Below are 19,836 nucleotides of genomic sequence, written 5' to 3'. Positions count from 1 at the left end.
TTTCGTGTCAATTTAAATACAAATTAAAATCAACTGCGTACAAGCTAAATGCTTTTGCCCACTCCAAAGATGATTATGATGCACACAAATATTGTACACACACACACACACACACACACACACACACACACACACACACACACACACACACACACACACACACACACACACACACACACACACACACACACACACACACACACACACACGTACATATAAGGAAAATAAGTACACACCACCATTTTAGGGATGGATTCTAATTCAATCTGAGTGTGTGCAGAATGCATGACTGCAGTCATGCCCTGCTGAAGATCTGGGCTCAGTGAGTTTGTGGTTTGAAATTGGAAGGCTAACGATGTTTGGGAGAGAATTTAACCCCACTCATGAACAACAGTGTACACCGAAAAGGCAGCCTGAGGATATGCGCACGTGTACTTGTAAATGGAGGACACACCTCCCACACAATCCTTTTTCATATTCCTAATAGCCTTCAAAATGCCAGGAATGAAAACTCATTGAACATAAAAGCAGCCGTTCGTGGCACTGGAAAAAACTGTGAATGTCACCTCAACTTTACAATGTGACCGTGACATACTTATAGCATGACGTATAAATAGCATTATTTTACCTTCAGCTGATTGCCAGCATCAGGATGCACTGGTCCATACACTGCTGTGGCGCCTTCTACATAATATCTCCTTCCTCCCGTTTCCCGTCTTGTTGCGTTTCTAGAAGTGAGCATCTCAACTCGTATAATAATTATATTCCCAACTCATATGTCAAAAAAACAAACTCACACAGGCGTTCTTCCTGCTTCAGAGAGGAGTAATCCATCATTGTAAAAAGAATGAAGATGAATATACCAAATGGTACTTTACTGCACAACAGTAAAGATAGTTGTCTTTTAAAAGTCAGGAGTGTTTTTTTTCTCTCAGCCACCAGAACGTGCCGTCAAAAATAGCCCCACCACTTTTAAGAAGAAGGTCTGTGCGAGTTTGTTTTTTTGATGGATGTTAGGAATATAATGGGAGATACTGGCTTCTAGAAACTGGAAATGCACCAGGACGAGAAATGGACACCACAGCGGTTATATTTAGACCTGTGTCGTCTGGCGCTGCCAAGAACCCCGGAGTTAAAGTTAAACCGCCGTTCTCCTAGAGTCTTAGAACATCACAAACGGGTGATGGTGTGCACTACAGAGTGTCGAAGTGGAACCACGTGAGCAGCACACACACTCAACAAATTCAACAATTGATTTCTATATACAACACACACTCGTTCATTCATGCGCACACAAAGTGTTTGTAGTGCTATTTGTAGAAGCAGGGGAGCCTACTGTCTGACTATGATTATAGGGTGTAGACAAGAGCTTTTTGGTTTTGGTTTATCATTTGAGAATACAAAGAGTGAGTGAGGGAGCAGATGTCTCCCCTGTCCCCCCACCTCTTCACCGCAATACACACACACACACACACACACACACACACACACACACACACACACACACACACACACACACACACCTGTGTCGCGGTCGATGGCGAACAGCTCTGCTCCGGCTCCCTGGAGCTCGTAGGATATCTGGGCATTGGAGCGGATGTCGGCATCTGTGGTGGAGACCTGGAGGATAAGTCTTCCGGCGGGAGAGTCTTCGGGGACACTCTCGACGTACAGGGACTGTGGGCGGGGAGGACAAATAAAGAGTGAGCGGAAGGAGAACAGAAGTAGGGTTAGGGTTAAGTAGGAAAGTGGAGGGGAGGGGGGTGGAAGAAGTGAATAACAGAAAAAGGAGGAGTGGAGGTAGGAGAGCAAACGTGATAATAATCACTCTACCTCCATTATATATATATACTGCAGTCCGCAATCAGAATGCATTAGTGGGTTACAAAAAGCTTTTTCTTTTCAATGCAGAATTACCCATCATTTTCTTAATAGTGGTCATTTCTCAGCTGGTGACCTTTCAAACCTCTCTCACTCCAATTTAGTCATTATACCAATTTCCTGTGTGTGTCACAGTCCTGGTCGTTGCGCTACCCTCTGTCAGTCTGGGGAGGATTGTAGACTACCCCATTTATCCTCTGATACATGCAGTCGCCTGCTGCTTCTTTTCCACAGGGAGGCGTTTCAGTGGGAGAGAGTAACAGGCGCAGAGGTTCATGCTATCTCCCCAAGGATCCCCTCCCTGCTGAACAGGCGCCCAGTCCGACTAGAGTGGCTAATGGACTTATTACCCTCACTGGCTTCCCACCCGCGAACACCGACCAATAGTGTTCGCAGGAACGTCTGACCAAGCGGGAAGTACCGCTGGGTCCCTGTACCTCCACACGACCCAAACGCCCACCTCCGTTATTTCTCTCGTATGCACGGTGCACCATTCCCCCCCCCCCCTATCCCTTCTAGTTGGTGCCAACCCACACAGGCAACATTTTTGTGGCATGGCAGACGGGCTTTACCTTCTCACACACTGGGCTGTTGTCATTGGCATCCAGGACCTTGACCTCCACGGTGGCTTTGGCCGAGAATGTACCATCGGTGGCGGTGATGTTCAGGAGGTAATTGTCCCTCTCCTCACGGTCCAGGGGTTTCCTGACAGAGACCTTCCACTCGCTCTGTATGTGCTCAATGGCAAATTGCCCCAGTGGGTCGCCTCCTGCTCAGAGTGGACGGGGAAAAAGAAGCGGTTTAGAATGACGAGCAACACAGGCCCCCCTGCTTGTAGAAAGGGCTTGAACTGCTGTTCGTGTCTGAGGTTTAAAAACAAGAGAGCGTTTAATAAAAGTGTGAAAAGAGGATGCCCAGAGAGGTCCTCTGCTCTATATATTACTGGCCATTGCCGCAATTAATGATTTTTCGACCTGAATGAGTACACCTCAACTATCGTGAATTACAATTCATTACTTCACATTAATATTTCTAAAACCAAGTATGGTCCGGGTACACAGGCAATTTTGCTAAGCAGGAAAGAAAAAGAAACACACGCGTGCTAATGAGATAACGCTGGCGATATCTCATATCTCTAGACATTAGACTTGGCATAGTTATTCACACTTGCTAATTAGCACCAGTCAATTTCAAAGCATTACAGAGATAATTATACATCTCTGTATTTTGATGACCTATATATTTGCCTTGGGTTTTGGCAGATGAGTCGATGATTCCTTACAGAGGCTGTGTAATGTTTCAAAGAGCAGATATTATCAACATATTAAATGGTCTCGACAGCTAATCCTCTTTAAGCTGTGTTTATCGAAAATGTTACACAAAGGAGTTGTGGGGAAGGGGGGTTAAACTCTTTGAGCCTGCTAATGATCATCAGCATTGTTAAAAGAGAAACGGCCCACCTGTGATGAAGTAGTTGACTTGTTTATTGATGTCCTCCGAATCGGCATCCATCGTGCTCAGGATGGCGATGACACCGCTGGGTGGCGGGTCGTCCTCACTAACTGTGCCCTTGTAGATTTCCGCGGTGAAGCGGGGCGGGTTGTCGTTCACGTCGGCCACCGTCACCTCCACTTTGGTGCCGGTGACGAGTTGGACTTTGTCCCCTCGGTCTGTGGCTAGAACCGCAATGGTGTATATGTTCATTTTCTCGCGGTCCAACTCCTTTAAGGTGGTTACCCATCCAGTTTCACTATTGATGGCAAACAGCTCGGATATCTCGTGTGAGGTCTGCTTAGGGTCAAGGCTGTAAACCACTTGGCCATTGGTGCCCGAGTCCTGGTCAGTGGCTTTGACTTGAATCACCGACGTATCACCCGGTAGGTTCTCCACCACGACCGCCTCATAAGGATCGGACTCAAAGACGGGCTTGTTGTCGTTGAGGTCTTTCACCTGGATGTTTACATACACAGATGCCACAATCTCGAAATTCTCATGTTGGCTCTGGGCTAGCAGTGTGAGCTGGTACCATTTGGTCATCTCGTGGTCAAGACTTTTCTCCAGTTTCAAGGCCCCCGTGTCCGGGTCCACGACGAACACCAAGTCCTGGTTGCTCTCCGCAGTGTTCCCCTTCACAAGGCTGTAAACCACCGGCTGTTCACTCTCTGCCTTAATGACGTCAATCTCTGTGCCAATGGGCAGGTCTTCGGCAATGGTGTAACGATATTGTGGCTCAGCGAATTTGGGAACTGGCACCTCTGGGGCCACAATCCGAATGTAAACCTGGACGACAGACTGCTTGGGTGGGTTCCCACCATCCTTTGCCCTGACATAGAATGCATACAACTCATTTTCAAGTCCAATGAGGCTTTCTTTAGTGACAATGACCCCGGTTAGGGGGTGGATTTCAAAGTTCTCCTCAACATTTTCAACGTCTGCCTCAATTGCATATGTGATGTCAGCATTGCTTCCCTCGTCCATGTCCGAAGCGGCAACTTTCACCACACTGGTTCCCCTCGGCACGTCTGATGCAGTAGTGACTTTGTACTCAACTGCCCTAAACTGTGGGGCATTGTCATTGACGTCTGTCAGGATTACATTGATAATACAAAAGCCAACTTTTCCCCCACCGTCTCTTGCGATGAGAGAAATGGGAATAACCTTCTCAATGGCATTCTCACGATCAAGGCTCTCTAGTGTGTAAATATGTCCATTTTCATCTACAGAGAATTTGTCTCTGGCAAAGTCATTGACAATATGGTACGTTATCTCCCCATACATGCCTTCATCATCATCTGTGGCCTTAGCTTCTGCTACCAAGGTGCCAACCGGGGAGTTCTCCACAAGTTCCACCACATAGTCCACCTGAGGAAAGGTTGGGTTGTGGAAGTTGGCACCGATAACTGTCACGTTGACAAGGGCTGAGCTTCTAAAGACGCCATCTGACACTGAAACATTGAGGATGTACAGAGGCTGCATATGTGGCCTACGGTGGTTAGAGATAACAATGGCACCTGTGTTCTTATCCATGGCAAAATTCTGATCCTCGTTGCCAGAGAGGATGGAGAACTCCAACTTCTCAGAGTCTGAGCTATCAGTGTCAGAAGCCTGGACTTGAGTGATGAAGTGCCCTCGAGAGGCCAATTCGCTGACTGTGGCCTCGTAAACATTCTCCATAAACATCGGAGCATTGTCATTCAGGTCGGTGATGTATATGGTCACAGAGACATCACTGGAGAGAGCTGGGACTCCTCCGTCCACAACGCGAACCCTCAAGTTGTGCTGTTGGGTTTCCTCGTGATCAAGCATTTGAGCGGTCCAAATGACTCCGGTGTCGCGGTCAATTGTGAAGTAGTCTGAACTCTTTCCCTTTTCCTCAACCAACTGATAGAACACGACTTTGTTGTTTCCAGTATCAGCGTCTTTGGCGTCAACCCTCAAAACCGATGTGCCAATGACCGAGGCCTCAGAAATAGTGGCATTGTAGGCCTTTGTTAGGAAGACAGGGGGGTTATCATTTACATCCTCTAGAATGATATCAACGAACACTTGCGAGTGTGCTCCAGTTAGAGAGTCAGTGGCTCTTACACTTAACTTGTACGCCGGATGTGTCTCAAAGTCTAGCGGTTGAATCACGTGTATAACGCCTGTGTTGAAATTGATGGAAAACTGTTTGAAGTGGTCTCCCTCAGATATGGTATATACTATGCGGGGGCCTTCAGAGTCATTTGCCTGGACATGAACAACCGGTGTGTGTAACTGTATGTTTTCGGGGATTTCAATGCTATAAAATGGTTTCTCAAACACGGGCATAGCTTTATTCACCACAGTTATGGGCACCTCTACTTCGGCAGAGAGATCTGGTTCTCCACTATCTCTGGCCACAACAACAATGACAAAGTCCGTGTTCAGTGACTCTTTCTCAAACTTCTTTTTGACAGATATTTCTCCAGACGGGCTGATTTGGAAGTGGTCCTGGTGTTCTTTCAGGTGATAGTAGATATCTGCATTGCGACCTATGTCTTTGTCCACCGCTGTGACCTGTCGGATGGCCTGGCCTTCCTCTGCATCAACTTGGACCAGGGCGTGATATGGCAGGTTCACAAATATGGGCTTGTTGTCGTTCACATCTTCCACTGTCACGGTTACCAACACATGGGCCACGTCTGCGGTCGCGTCTTCCCTGGTGACCTCGACAACGATGTCAAATGTATCCCGTTCCTCGCGGTCAAATGGGATTCCAGTACTTGAGAGAACCCCAGATGTTCGGCTGATCTGGAACCTCTTGTCGGGGTTCAGGATGGTGTAGAAGAGGGGCTCGTTCACCTGGCTCCCCACGGCAGCGATGACTACCAGTGTTTTCTTCTCAGAGGAGTTCTCCTCAACATAGGCCTTGTAGGTCTCCCTAGTGAACTTGAGGCTGCTCTCCCCGTTTTCCCTAACGTTGATTTTTACCGAGGCAGAGTTGGCAAACCTTCCATCCGAAACCCTGACTTTCAGCTCGTACCTGCTCCTCAGCTGGGTGACGTTCTGAATGGAGATCATGCCACCGGTGGGATCCATTTTGAACTTATCTCCAATGTTCCCCTCGGAGATGGAGAAGAAGAGTTTAGAGTTAGGCCCAGAGTCCAAGTCTGTGGCGTTGACTTTGATAACCTCCACGCCTTTGTAAGTCGGCACTATAACAGTTGTCTCGTACAGTTCTTGGCTGAAGAGCGGCGCGCAGTCGTTGACGTCGATGACTTTTATGGTCACATTGGCGGCCACCTCGGCAAACAGGCGCGGCATTCCCAGGTCGTGGACCTGGACCGTGAAACGGAAAACACTCCTGCTTTCGTAATCTAAAGCCGTGGTGGTTCTGATGGCCCCTGTGCTGGAGTCAATGGCAAAGTAGTTGTGGGCGAATGGTTCTACGATCTGATAGATCAGCATGGCGTTGCGGTCGCAGTCGGCGTCGGAGGCGTGAATGACCAGCGGGGTGTGCTCGAGGGTCAGGACAACACTGTTGACGGGGGCCGACTCACTGACCATGCCTGTGAACTCCCTCTGGGGGAAGACGGGGGCGTTGTCATTCTCGTCCTTTACGTGGATCAGCAGGGTGGCGTTGCTGGCCAGCCCGGCCATGTTGGTGCTCTGTATGACGAGCCTGTACTCCGAGGCAGTCTCGTAGTCCAGGGCTTTCTGGGCCACGACCACTCCGGAGTGTGGGTTTATGTCAAACATGGCATTGACGTTGCCACCCCTGATCTGATAGAAGACGGACGATTGGCTGACAACCGTGACCAAGCTTACGAAGCTTCCAGGATGGGCCGATTCGCTGACTTCTGCAGAAAACTCCCTTTCGGCGAATCTGGGGGCGGCGTTGTCAGAGACGGTAACAACGATGTGCACAGTGGCTGTGGCAGACAGGGGAGGTGTTCCTTTATCAGATGCCTTTACGATCACTTCAAACTGGTTCTTGCTGCTTCGGTCAAGCTCCTTGGCAACTGTAATTGTTCCCAAGACTGGATCGATGGCAAACGAGTTTGCAACATTTCCTGTAAGTAAAACAAAAAGAGTAATAAATATGTATTTATGCAGTTGCTATGGCATTGATTTTCAATTTGGCCCCCTGATGAATGAAGATCTGTAGAAAACATGAGAGCACCAGAGTCTCATTAGCATAACCCGCTTGCTACCAAAAGGCTATGGTCGTTGATAAGCATTTGTATGGATTGTGAAAACTGCAGTCATCTAAATGCAATTAAAGGCGTCTTATCCCTGCATTGCCAAAGCTAATCAGCAATCCCTCTCTGTATTGCGATGTGTCAGTGAACCCCGACATCAAATATGACTCGCATCATAAGAAGTTACAATTCAATTAGCTTGAGTCATCTCAACTATCTGAAAAATTTTATGTCATCAAACAAAGAACCCAGCTAAAAGCCTGCATGTATTTCCCTCCCATAACACAGCTTATTGGCAGAGAAAACAATGGTGGGAAATCCAGCAGAGGCATCTGCTGGACTCCCACGAATGTGCAAACCACCAGACAAATTCTCAACATCCTCCCACTCTCTGCAAAGTATGCCATTCATGAACAATACCCAACAGCGCTGCACACGGGATGACTCGCATACACTTACAACAAGCTGCTTCGCAATGGTTCTCAATGCAGGGTTCCCAGCCATTGCAAAATGAAATTTAAGGACTTTCAAGTACTTTTCCAAGCACTATTTTTCTTTTAAATTCTGTCTTTTATAGAAAAAAAAATCGGATCCAATATTAATGGCTTAAAACTAGGGATGCTCGATATTGGCTTTTTTACCAATACCGATATTCCGATATTGTCCAACTCTTAACTCTTTCAGTGCCACTCACGAGATTTCTCGTGTTTTTTTATAGGTGGTTGCTAGCCACTCACGAGATTTCTCGGAATTATTATTATTATTATTTTTTTTGCGATCTGAAAAATTATTGCATCACCCGAGCCTACCCGAGTATAGCCGAGGGGCGCCGACGATCACTGTGGAAAAAAGCGCCCCCTGTCGTCTCCCAGATGACATAAGTGATTTTGGAATGGACTCAATGAAAATGAATGGGGAAAAAAATCCGGTACTCCACATTTTCCAGTTCACTGATCCAGCCGGGGTTACCACAGTTCATTCTGGAGCCTCAGATCCCCCCGGATCATAGAGATCTACTGTGTCGCGTTGGATCCATACACTTATCGATTTTTTCGAATGGTGATCAGGAATTGGAATATACCAGTTGGATACCATCTGATGTCAGGTAAGGACTCTGTGTTATCAGTGGTAGGATAATCGGAGTAAGTTTGATGAAGTTATAAGCTGTTTTGTGAAATGTCTTCTTTCGTTTTCATTGTAAAACTCCGAGAGGAAATCAACGAGGCGATTATCCTCGCGCGGCCGTAATGTGCGTGCGTGCACGTATAATATTGATCATCTAGCGTTTATTTGAAAACGATTCATAAAAAGGCCGACGAATATCAACGTTGTGGAATATTCCACTAAAAGACGATTTTCATAGAATGCTCCAGAATGGGCTGTTTTTTATATCAAAACGGGGGCTTTTCTAACTGCTCTGAAACGGCAACGACGCGATAAAAAAACAATCTGCCTTCACAGCACTGTCTGGAAAATAGTCTTTGATAATGCGATGGGCAGATTAGACACATAGCCATAATTTAAAACATAGATTAGGCGATATTAACGTTAACATTGGCGCGGATGGTGGCATTCAAGCGGTAAAATGGAAAACCAGGCATGGCATTTAAAGAGTTAATTTCCGATACCGATATCAACCGATATCAACCGATACCGATATATGCAGGGTTTCCCCGTCCAAAAAAATGAATAATTTCAGGTAACTAATAATTTCACTGGATATATATATAACAAATATTGTTATTGTTTTTTTTTGTTTTTAAACCGATACCGATATTTTCCGATATCACATTTTACTGCCGATATCGGCCGATAATATCGGTCGGCCGATAATATCGGACATCCCTACTTAAAACCAATTTCCGACAATTAGTTACACTTTAAATGAAAACAATTATATTTCTTGATTCAGAATTTTTTTTAACTTTGAACACTTTGAATGCGAATGGTTGATTTGAATTTCAAGGAAATTGGCTGTTTTCAAGGAATTCCAGGCCTTTTTTTTGGTAAAAAATCAAGCACTTTAAGCACTTCAAGGACCTTGTGCGAACCCTGTCAATGAAAAGGCCTTGCTGTGTCTGATTCAATCCACAGAGTACGCTAAGGAAAGTTATAGCTGAGACATGTTGACACAATGTTAGCACAGCTGTGGAGGGAAATGTACCTGATTCAATGCTGTAGGCAATCTCTGCATTCTGGCCCTTGTCTTTGTCCAGGGCGGTGATCTGGAGCACAGCTGAGCCTATAGCAGCAGACTCAAACACCCGGCCCGAGTACGGAGAACCTATGAACCAGGGGGCGTTGTCGTTGGTGTCCTCCACATTGACAATGACACGCACCAGGTTCCTTTTGACCGGGATGTCCTGATCACGTACCTAGGGAAGGAATAGACAGAATGAGAGTAGTCGACGGAGAAAGGAGAGGTGGAAGAAAATGAGAGAGAGAGAGAGCAAAGCAAAGAGGGATTTAAAGGGATTAGAATTATTTGCCCAACATGATTAACAAAGTAACCTCATCACATCTTAAAAAGTAAAAGTAATGAAACAAACAAGCGTATCTTCATATGCTGCAGGTCTCTCTTCAAGTTGAGACCAGAAGGGATTCTGATGGGCACCATAAGACGCGTTACAAATGACAAATGTGAGCCAACAAAATTATATTCAATATAAACCATCTGTTGGGTTAAATATGCTTTGTGTAGGATGTGTGAAATATACTCATTATCACCAAATTACATTCTTTATGGAAAGTGATCGTTGACCATATTCACACGGCGGCCATTTTGCTCTTATTTCAGGTTCCAACCTTAGGTGGGAACAGGGTGGACAGGCCGCTGTGTGAATATGATCAATTGCCATGACACCCCGATGATGGTTTGTGCTTTCATTTAGTGGAATTTGTGCATTCTCAGATTTAACTTCGGCCAGATGGTAGACTGGTAGTAGTTGTGCATCAATAAATTGTGGAGAGGAAATAACAACTATCCTCATAAATAGCAGCTCACAGGACTCATCGAATATAGCACAGATGGGACGTTAATCACAGTTAATTTGGGCAACGATAAGTCCTACAGGAGTAACGGAGCCACTTAAGATAATTAAACAACAATCTGATATCTTTGTTAGTTAACAAGAACGGAGAACCGCTTTGGCTCGCACACAATGAACGATACGAAGCATTGCCGTGAGCGGCAAAACGCGCTACGGTAATTATTTCTAAATTAATTGAAAAGATACGGTCAATCCCACAAAATGTCACGGTGATGAAACACGTTCATCATCCATTATATCAGCGGTTCTCAAACTACGGGTCGCGACCCAAAGTGGGGTCGTGGGTAGGTGACAGTGGGGTCGTGCATTGGCATGTAATTTTTTTTTTAAATCAATATATATTTTAATGCTCTGACAACATATTTTGGCTAAATATGCCTCGTTTTATAAATGTGTATTGATAACATAGTGCTGTAATAAAATGTTCTAATACAAATGCATGATCAAGTTCAACAACGTTCGTTTTATTTTGATATTCCTTAATTCCACGTTGAAATGACGCAATACATTAATAAGTGTGGGGTCGCCAAAAAAATAATCCTAAATAAAATGGGCTCGTGGTATAAAAAAAGTTCCGAGAACCCCTGCACCATATCGCCGGCGACCCGTACCATGACGGTGAGCGTGTGGTGCCGCATGGTCTCGTGGTCCAGGCCCTCGGCGGTGTACAGGATGCCGGTCCCCGGGTCGAGACGGAACTTCCTGAGGCTGAACGGGTCGGTGCTGCTCAAGAGCGTGAAGGTCAACTTGTTCTTCTCGTCTTCGTCCGTGGCGCTGATCTGCAGCACCTCCGTCTCGGCCGCGGTGTCTTCCGGGACGTCCACCTCGTACCGCGGCTGGGAGAACTGCGGCCGGTGGTTGTTGGTGTCTATGACCCGGATGAGCACCTGTTCGGGAGTCACAAAGAGGGGATTATGGGTTAAGGATTACATTTTTTATGTGCATACAAATATACAGTGCCCTCGAGAATGATTGGCACCCAAGGCAAATGTGAACAAAAAAGGTTGTGGGAAAAAAAGGTTGTTTATAAGCTTGATCTTACACTAAAAATATATGAGAGAAATCTAACCCTCAATTGAGTTAAATGCATTTGCTTGTTAAATGCATTGTGATAATAATGACAAATTACTTCTCTGAAAAACATACATGTCTATATATTTCCGCAGCCTTTTCTGTTCACATTGGGTGCCTTTCTGTTCACATTGGGTGCCTTTCTGTTCACATTGGGTGCCAAGATTTCTCCACTGTATTACCGGGACTCCTCCCACAAAACGTGGATGGTGAGTCTGTAAACTTTCTTTTTGCTGGCTTTATATCCATCAGTTTCAAGTTCCAATCTCACCACATTTCACACACTCAATCATCTTTGGCCAATTTCCTTTCCTCACCGTTTATAAGGATGGGCATTTTTGTTTATAATTGCATGAATGCAAAGTGAATCGAAGGCCAGCGTGGGCCTGCGCCTTTGCAATCTGGTTAGACGCTAACGTAATTTTGTTGTCCTCTGTACTTGAACCCTGTGCAATGACAATAAACTTGAATCTAATCTAATCTAAATCTAAAGCCAAATAGGTCTGCCTCTACATCACCTCTGCCTAAATTGCTTTTCTAGCCTTCAAAAGCATTACAAAATTCCACCGCATCTAACTAAAATGGACGGAATCTCTGTATGTCTGTCTGTCCTTCAGTTTTCTCGATAACCATTCATCTGATCGACGTCACACTTGGCGGGCGTATCGCTGAGGGTCCAAGAAAGCGCAGTGTTCAGGGTGAACTGGATTTGATGAGCGGTTCCGGAGAACGCTGCAAGCAGCAGTAACGGGGGCCAAGAAATCTGCCCATTCCGAATGGGCACTGCATTCCCAACGGCATGATGTGTATTATGTAACCACTCATCACTCAAGACGTGCAACGTGAACTGGCTAAACAAGGCGGAAGGAGACAGAACAGTAGTTGTGAAACATCAGAGATCAGCCTTGTGTTAACCCTTTCACTACCACAATGCAGAAGGTTAACCCTTTCACTACCACACTACAGACGGAACGGTCTGTAGTGTGGTAGTGAAAGGGTTAACCTTCTGTAGTGTGGTAGTGAAAGGGTTAACCCTTTGTCGCGTGGCGGTGAAAAGGGGTTAACCTGATGTATTGTCGCAGTGAAAGGGTTAACCCTTTGGTAGTGAAAGGGTTAAACTGGAGCGAGAAAGGGTCAGAGTGCCTGCTTCACTTGTCTAAAAGCGTGTCTAATCTTAAAATAAAGAATAAATCATGACAGCCCTCTGGTAATCTTACTCGGATCACAATAAAACCCTGAATCACAATGTTTTATTTAAACAAGAGATAATCCCTTGAGTAAACAAACAAACAAACAAACAAAAAAAAACGTAGGTCTTTGTTGAATAGATCAATCAATGGATGGTTGTCTTTGTTTCTATCACGTCATGTTACCTGTTACCTGTTTATTGCACAATGTTGTTTTTTTATTGGATTCTATTATATGTTGTACCACTGTATTGCACATCGTTGCGGGCAAGACCACCCGCATTTCATTGTATACTTGTATGCCGTGACAATTAAAACTCTTGACTTGACTTGACTTGACTTGTCTCGCTATTTTCTTTCTTTCTTGCTTTGCAACTCATCTCCCCACACTGGAAGGCCGCGTGTGAAGCCTTTGAAAGAAAGAACGACTCGATTCAAATTGTATTGTATTGTCACATCGATCATAGAAGTACAGCGAGGTGAAAGACTCAGGTGTGAGCTCCACGGCCTTGCAATAGAGAGGGATACAGACAGACAGGGAGAAAAGAAAGAAAGACACACTTAATTTGCAGTGTGGAGGGGAGGCTATTCCAAGAGCTTTTTACCCCTTTCACTACCACACTGCAGAAGGTTGTAGTGTGGTAGTGAAAGGGTTAACCGTCTGTAGTGTGGTAGTGAAAGGGTTAACATTCTGTAGTGTGGCAGTGAAATGGTTAACCCTCTGTAGTGTGGTAGTGAAAGGGTTAACCCTTTGTCGTGTGGCAGTGAAATGGTTAACCTTCTGTACTGTCGCAGTGAAAGGGTTAACCATTTTGGTAGTGTGGTAGTGAAAGGGTTAAAATGGAGCGAGAAAGGGTCAGAATTAGGGACAAATCCGACAGGAAACAACACCTGAAGAGGGATTTACACGAGCTAATAAATAATCAAATACGTACAAATAAACGTTATAATATTAAAAAAAAAAATTAAATGATCAAAGAGAACAAAGCTCAAGTGTCAAATATCATTTACATTCTGATCTCCCTACCGTTAATTTCTGTCTCCCTCCCTCCCCCAAACACACCCTCTCTCTATCTAGCCCCTTCAAACCCTCTCGCCCACACACTATTGTCTATTTTCCTCTGAAGTAATGAGTGGCGTTGTGTAGATACAGACCAGATCAATGCATATAATGGCAAAAGCGATATATTTAACCGCATGGTCACTTGCCACTGCCAACAACAAAAACAGGAAATCAATGTTGGCCCAACCCTAATGCATCTTCTAGAGGAACTGAGAGCTACGGGGGTGACTGGTAATGACCCAGTGATAAAGTGCCAGATGCTTTGCTTAAAAAAACACCTCTGTCTGTGAAGGAAGGTGAAAGGGATATTGAAAATCCAAACTAGAGTCAAAATACTTGGATAAGGTTCACATAGTCTTTTTTTTTTTATTGGTCTTTTTCCCCCTCCATTTTTCCTCCGATTTTCTCCCATCCCAATGTTAGTCGTATGCCAATTCCCAGTCCCTTCCTGATCGCTGCGCACTTACCCCCCACAGTCAGATCATCTGGGAGAGTGGAGGCTACCACGTGCTTCCTCCGACACACGTCCAGCCAATCACCGCTTCTTTTCACCTGGCAGCGCGGATTCTCATTGAGAGGGCGTAGCGTGTGGGAGGACCACACTATCCCCCTCACGTCCAATCCGCGCTTAGCAGGCGCCCCGACCGAACTGTAGGAGTCGCTGTTTACAACGACCCGGACCCACCCCGCCAGCTTCTCCCACCCTCTGATACAGCCAATTGTATCAGTGCAGACGGCCAGCCAAGCTGGTGACAACCCCGGAGCTGTGAGCTGGATTCGAACAGGCGAATCGAGCTCACAGCTCCGGGGCTGGTGACGAACGCAATCTCCGCTCGGCCACCTAACCGCCAGGTTCACATAGTCTTAACATAAATTACTTAAAAAACGTTCATGTAGACTACTAAGATTTTACTTAGATTTTACTAAGTAGCGCTAGACTCATCGTTAAACATCAAGGTAAAGAAATGTTAGTTGCTAGTCTACAGGTCGTTTTATAGTAATATTCTAAATGAGTTCAGGATTTGCGTTGATATTTTTCAGTATGGTTATATGCAGCATGTCCAAGTTGAAGGTACTGGTGACGAGGAGGGTTTCTTCTACTAATGCACTGGAATAAGATCCAAGTCACGGTATACATTTTTTTTTCTTCTGTATTATCTTTCCCCCCTTCTTTTTTTGCTTTTTTCTCCCATCCCAATGTTAGTCGTTATGCCAATTCCCACTCCCCTTCCTGGTCGTTGCGCACTCTACCCCTACCGTCGGTCTGGGAGGGTGGAGACTATCACATGCTTCCTCCGACACATGTGTAGTCAGCCCACCGCTTCTTTTCACCTGGCAGCGCGGACTCTCACTGGGAGAGTGTAACGTGTGGAAGGTCACACTACCTCTCCCAGATCCTTCCCTTGCTGTGCAGGCGCCCCGACCGAACTGTAGGAGTCGCTGTTTACAACGACCAGGACCCACCCACGCCGGCTTCCCACCCGCTGACACTGCCAATTGTGTTAGTATGGACGGCCGGCCAAGCCGGAGGCACCGCAGCTGGAGTCGATCCCACTGGCTCTGTAGTGGTAGACAGACGCTTAGTCCGCTGCGCTACCCGGCCGCCCTACGGTATACATTTTAAAGAGAGATCAAACTCAGTTTTGGAGATTATTAGCAAGAGTGAGTTTACCTGCCAAGCAGAAATAGAGCAGAGCTGTATCACGCGATGGGGAAGCGCATCTGTTCGTTTTCCTGAACACCGCTTGGCTAAAAATCATCTGATTGGTTGCTGATGCAAGGAGCTGACGTTTTTGCCCAATCGGATCAATCTTGGCCTGTCAAGTGGTGTTGCCGGGGGTTGCGTCGTAAAACTAACAGCACCATCGCGTTCCTCATCAAAACACACATAGGCCTACAGTGCAAAACCACCTGCCGATCAGAGGCTGGGAAATATATATATATATTCTACATATCTTTTTCAGCTTAAAGCTGCTGGTGCCTCTGGGAGTCAGGAAAACCGTTGTTGTGTGTGGCACAGGCTTTCACACATTTTCTGTTGGGCATGTAAACTCACTCTTGCCAATGTCTTTCTATTTTGCAGATATGTACATTAGCCCACAGATAGGAAGAGTGCAGTAGTAACTGTGGCTTTTTTTAGCGTTCTTCTTTTCCCTTTCCACCGACAAAGCATCTCACATGCCCCCAAAACTGTAAAATTCCAAACGGGGGCTTGTTTTATCAACAGCAGCCTCTCGTCTGCTGCACTTCCGACAGAGGATTACGGAGAGAGCTGCTGGAATGTCATCCCTCTGTCCCGGACCGGTGAGGGGGCTTCTAACCGTGGCCAAACATGGGGAACAAAGGGATCAGCGCAGATTAAACACCTGCATACCAGACACCAGGGGGTGATGTCCCACACAGTAACACAGAGAGACGAGCCTGAGCTGCTTGGTGTTGCAGAGGACGGATTGTGTCTCTCTCTCTCTCTCTCTCTCTCTCTCTCTCTCTCTCTCTCTCTCTCTCTCTCTCTCTCTCTCCCTCTCTCTCTCTCTCTCAGTCTCTCTCTCTCTCTCTCTCCCTCTCTCTCTCTCTCTCAGTCTCTCTGCCAAGTCTGTCCAGACATCAGAACTGACCCGCTGGTGTTAAAAGAGACGAAAATAGACTGAAACACGAAGAATGCGATAACGCTCACAATGTGTTGCGTGCCGTGATGTCAGCGTCGCTCGCCGGGTCCCGTCTAACAGCGGGGGGTTGTGGCAACGTGTTACTAGTCGACTAGTCATTTGTTGGGAAGTGTTATGTGAGGAAACGGATAAACAGGAGCCTCATGTTCAAATGTCGGCTAAGTACAGGACCTTACTAGTGAAATGAGTAGGGCAAACAAACAAACAAACAAACACACACACACACACACACACACACACACACACACACACACACACACACACACACACACACACACACACACACACACACACAAATATGCACACACAAACACACACAGACACACGCTGGACAATGTGTCTCAATCTGGCCAGCTTGAGATAACAGTGTGAAAAGGGGGCTATTCACAAGGTGGCCAAGGCGGATAACACTGTCACAAGACAAAAGCCCTGGTTAATATTATCTACACCATGTAAAATTCTGATCACTACTATATATTCACAGCCATCCACCATGTAAAACCTAGTCACTATCTATTCACAGCCATCCCGATATAAAAACCTGGTCACTATTATCCACAGCCATCCACCACGTAAAAACCTGGTCACTACTATCTATTCACAGCCATCCGCCATGTAAAAACCTGGTCACTATTATCCACAGCCATCCACCACGTAAAAACCTGGTCACTACTATCTATCCACAGCCATCCACCACGTAAAAACCTGGTCACTACTATCTATTCACAGCCATCCACCATGTAAAAACCTGGTCACTACTATCCACAGCCATCCACCATGTAAAAACCTGGTCACTACTATCCACAGCCATCCACCATGTAAAAACCTGGTCACTACTATCCACAGCCATCCACCATGTATGATTTCATGATGCGATTTTGAAAGCACACCAAAGAAGAGCCATGTTCCTCTCACCACCCGTTCCGACGCAGGAGGAAACACCCTGAAACACTTCAAACGGACGTCGCCCCCGAAACGTCATACACCCTAATACAGCCTGACTGCGGTAGGAACGCCGGTGCGGGAGAGAAAACCCTTCAGCCTTTGTAGAAGATACCTTCCCCAGGGAGCGCCGAAGAGGAAAGAGAAGGAGCTGTAGACGTGACAGATGGAGATATAGAAAACTGCAGGGAGGATGAAGAAGAGAAGAAGAAGAGAAGAGGGGCAGAGCAGGACAGAATAGAAAAGATGGAGGCAAAAGGGTTAAAAGGGAAAGAAAGATACTGATAAAAAAGAGACGAACTGAAAGAGGGCCAGAGGACAAAATGTGTGAGAAGTTCAGGAGATACTGTCGAGAGGGGAAGAGAGGGAAGCGATGGGGAGAATTAAACGTGAGCGAGTGATATAGAGTGTGGCGAGTGGCGTAGAGAGTGAGCGAGAGAGAGATATATGAAACCTTCAATCTCCCAATTGAAGGATTCCAAGTCTCGTTTATTGAGGTTTTGAGATGAGTGATGACTTTTTTCTAAAGAATGTACATATGTGGAAGTTTCCCTCCAAGGACGGGAGACGTTGTGTACCTTTGGATCAGACTAATATTATTACTAATATTACTCCTATTTTTACTAATAGTTACAGGAGGGCGATGCTTTCTATTCTCCTTGAACACTCTGGGACTGGACTGAATAACAACGTACTGCATCTCATAATGTGTTCTGAGTATTCTGATGGAGGACGCTTGTAATTATGATGTTTGTGAGAAAAATGATCTATTGTTTGAACGATTTGACCTGCTTAACTCGATTTATCTAATGTTTTGGTGTAAGCTGATGAACAATAACAGAGAGAGAGAGAGAGAGAGAGAGAGAGAGAGAGAGGAGAGAGAGAGAGAGAGAGGAGAGAGAGAGAGAGAGAGAAAGAGAGCAAGAGGAGGAAGAGAGAGAGAGAGAGAGAGAGAGAGAGGAGAGAGAGAGAGAGAGAGAGAGAGAGAGAGAGAGAGAGAGAGAGAGAGAGAAAGAGAGAGAGAGAGCAAGAGAGAGAGAGAGAGAGAGAGGAGCAGCAGCACAGAATGTGGACGGTGATAAAAGGAGAGAGAGAAAGAGGGAGCGGAGCAGATTGTGGGCAGAGCAGCTTGAGGTGCCCCCGCAGGGCTGGGCAGGATGTGTGATGGAGCTGGCGAAGGGCGAGCAGGGTGGAGGGCCCCGCATGCCCAGGCTGCCTCGTTGGCACAGTTCCTATAGCTGTGAGGGAGGTGCCACCATGTTGGAATAATACTGTGCCGCCCTCGTCTGGATCAGCTGATCCTCCGGAGGAAGCCTTCGTGGAGCCACGGCGGCCGTGTGGCGAGCGGAGATGAATAATGACCGACAGTAGAGACCGTGGAGACCACCTGACAGACCAACAGTAGAGACCGTGGAGACCACCTGACAGACCAACAGTAGAGACCACCTGACAGACCAACAGTAGAGACAGTAGAGACCACCTGACAGACCAACAGTAGAGACCACCTGACAGACCAACAGTAGAGACAGTAGAGACCACCTGACAGACCGACAGTAGAGACCGTGGAGACCACCCGACAGACCGACAGTAGAGACCGTGGAGACCACCTGACAGACCAACAGTAGAGACCGTGGAGACCACCCGACAGACCGACAGTAGAGACCGTGGAGACCACCTGACAGACCAACAGTAGAGACAGTAGAGACCACCTGACAGACCAACAGTAGAGACAGTAGAGACGACCTGACAGACCAACAGTAGAGACCGTAGAGACCATCCGACAGACCAACAGTAGAGACCGTAGAGACCATCCGACAGACCAACAGTAGAGACCGTAGAGACCATCCGACAGACCAACAGTAGAGACCGTAGAGACGACCTGACAGACCAACAGTAGAGACCGTAGAGACCATCCGACAGACCAACAGTAGAGACCGTAGAGACCATCCGACAGACCAACAGTAGAGACCGTAGAGACGACCTGACAGACCAACAGTAGAGACCGTAGAGACGACCTGACAGACCAACAGTAGAGACCGTAGAGACGACCTGACAGACCAACAGTAGAGACCGTAGAGACGACCTGACAGACCAACAGTAGAGACCGTAGAGACGACCTGACAGACCAACAGTAGAGACCACCCGACAGACCAACAGCGTCATGCTGACAGCACAAAGGCACAGAAAAGCAAACTGAACTGGTCCTGTGCGAGAGATCAATTCCTGTATTGTTTTACCCAGGCTGAAAGAAAGCAGGCCAATTCATTAGGGCTGGGTCTCTCTCGGCACTGATTACCCGCTTTAATTCGATTT

General features: G+C 46.4%; 1 protein-coding gene across 1 annotated transcript in view; it reads right to left on the bottom strand.

The window, feature by feature from the left end:
- Positions 1 to 19,836, bottom strand: part of fat1a (FAT atypical cadherin 1a) — a 136,312-nt gene that overhangs the window by 38,745 nt on the left and 77,731 nt on the right. Inside the window, 5 exon segments of the mRNA XM_084318023.1 lie at positions 1,524 to 1,677; positions 2,454 to 2,650; positions 3,342 to 7,415; positions 9,709 to 9,919; positions 11,206 to 11,481. Coding sequence (XP_084174149.1) covers positions 1,524 to 1,677; positions 2,454 to 2,650; positions 3,342 to 7,415; positions 9,709 to 9,919; positions 11,206 to 11,481 — 4,912 coding nt within the window.

This window comes from Notolepis coatsorum (assembly GCF_963971535.1).
Source record: "Notolepis coatsorum genome assembly, chromosome: 7".
Taxonomy (NCBI): domain Eukaryota; kingdom Metazoa; phylum Chordata; class Actinopteri; order Aulopiformes; family Paralepididae; genus Notolepis; species Notolepis coatsorum.
Note: the sequence above shows the minus strand (reverse complement) of the source record. Positions and strands in the feature narration are given on the sequence as shown.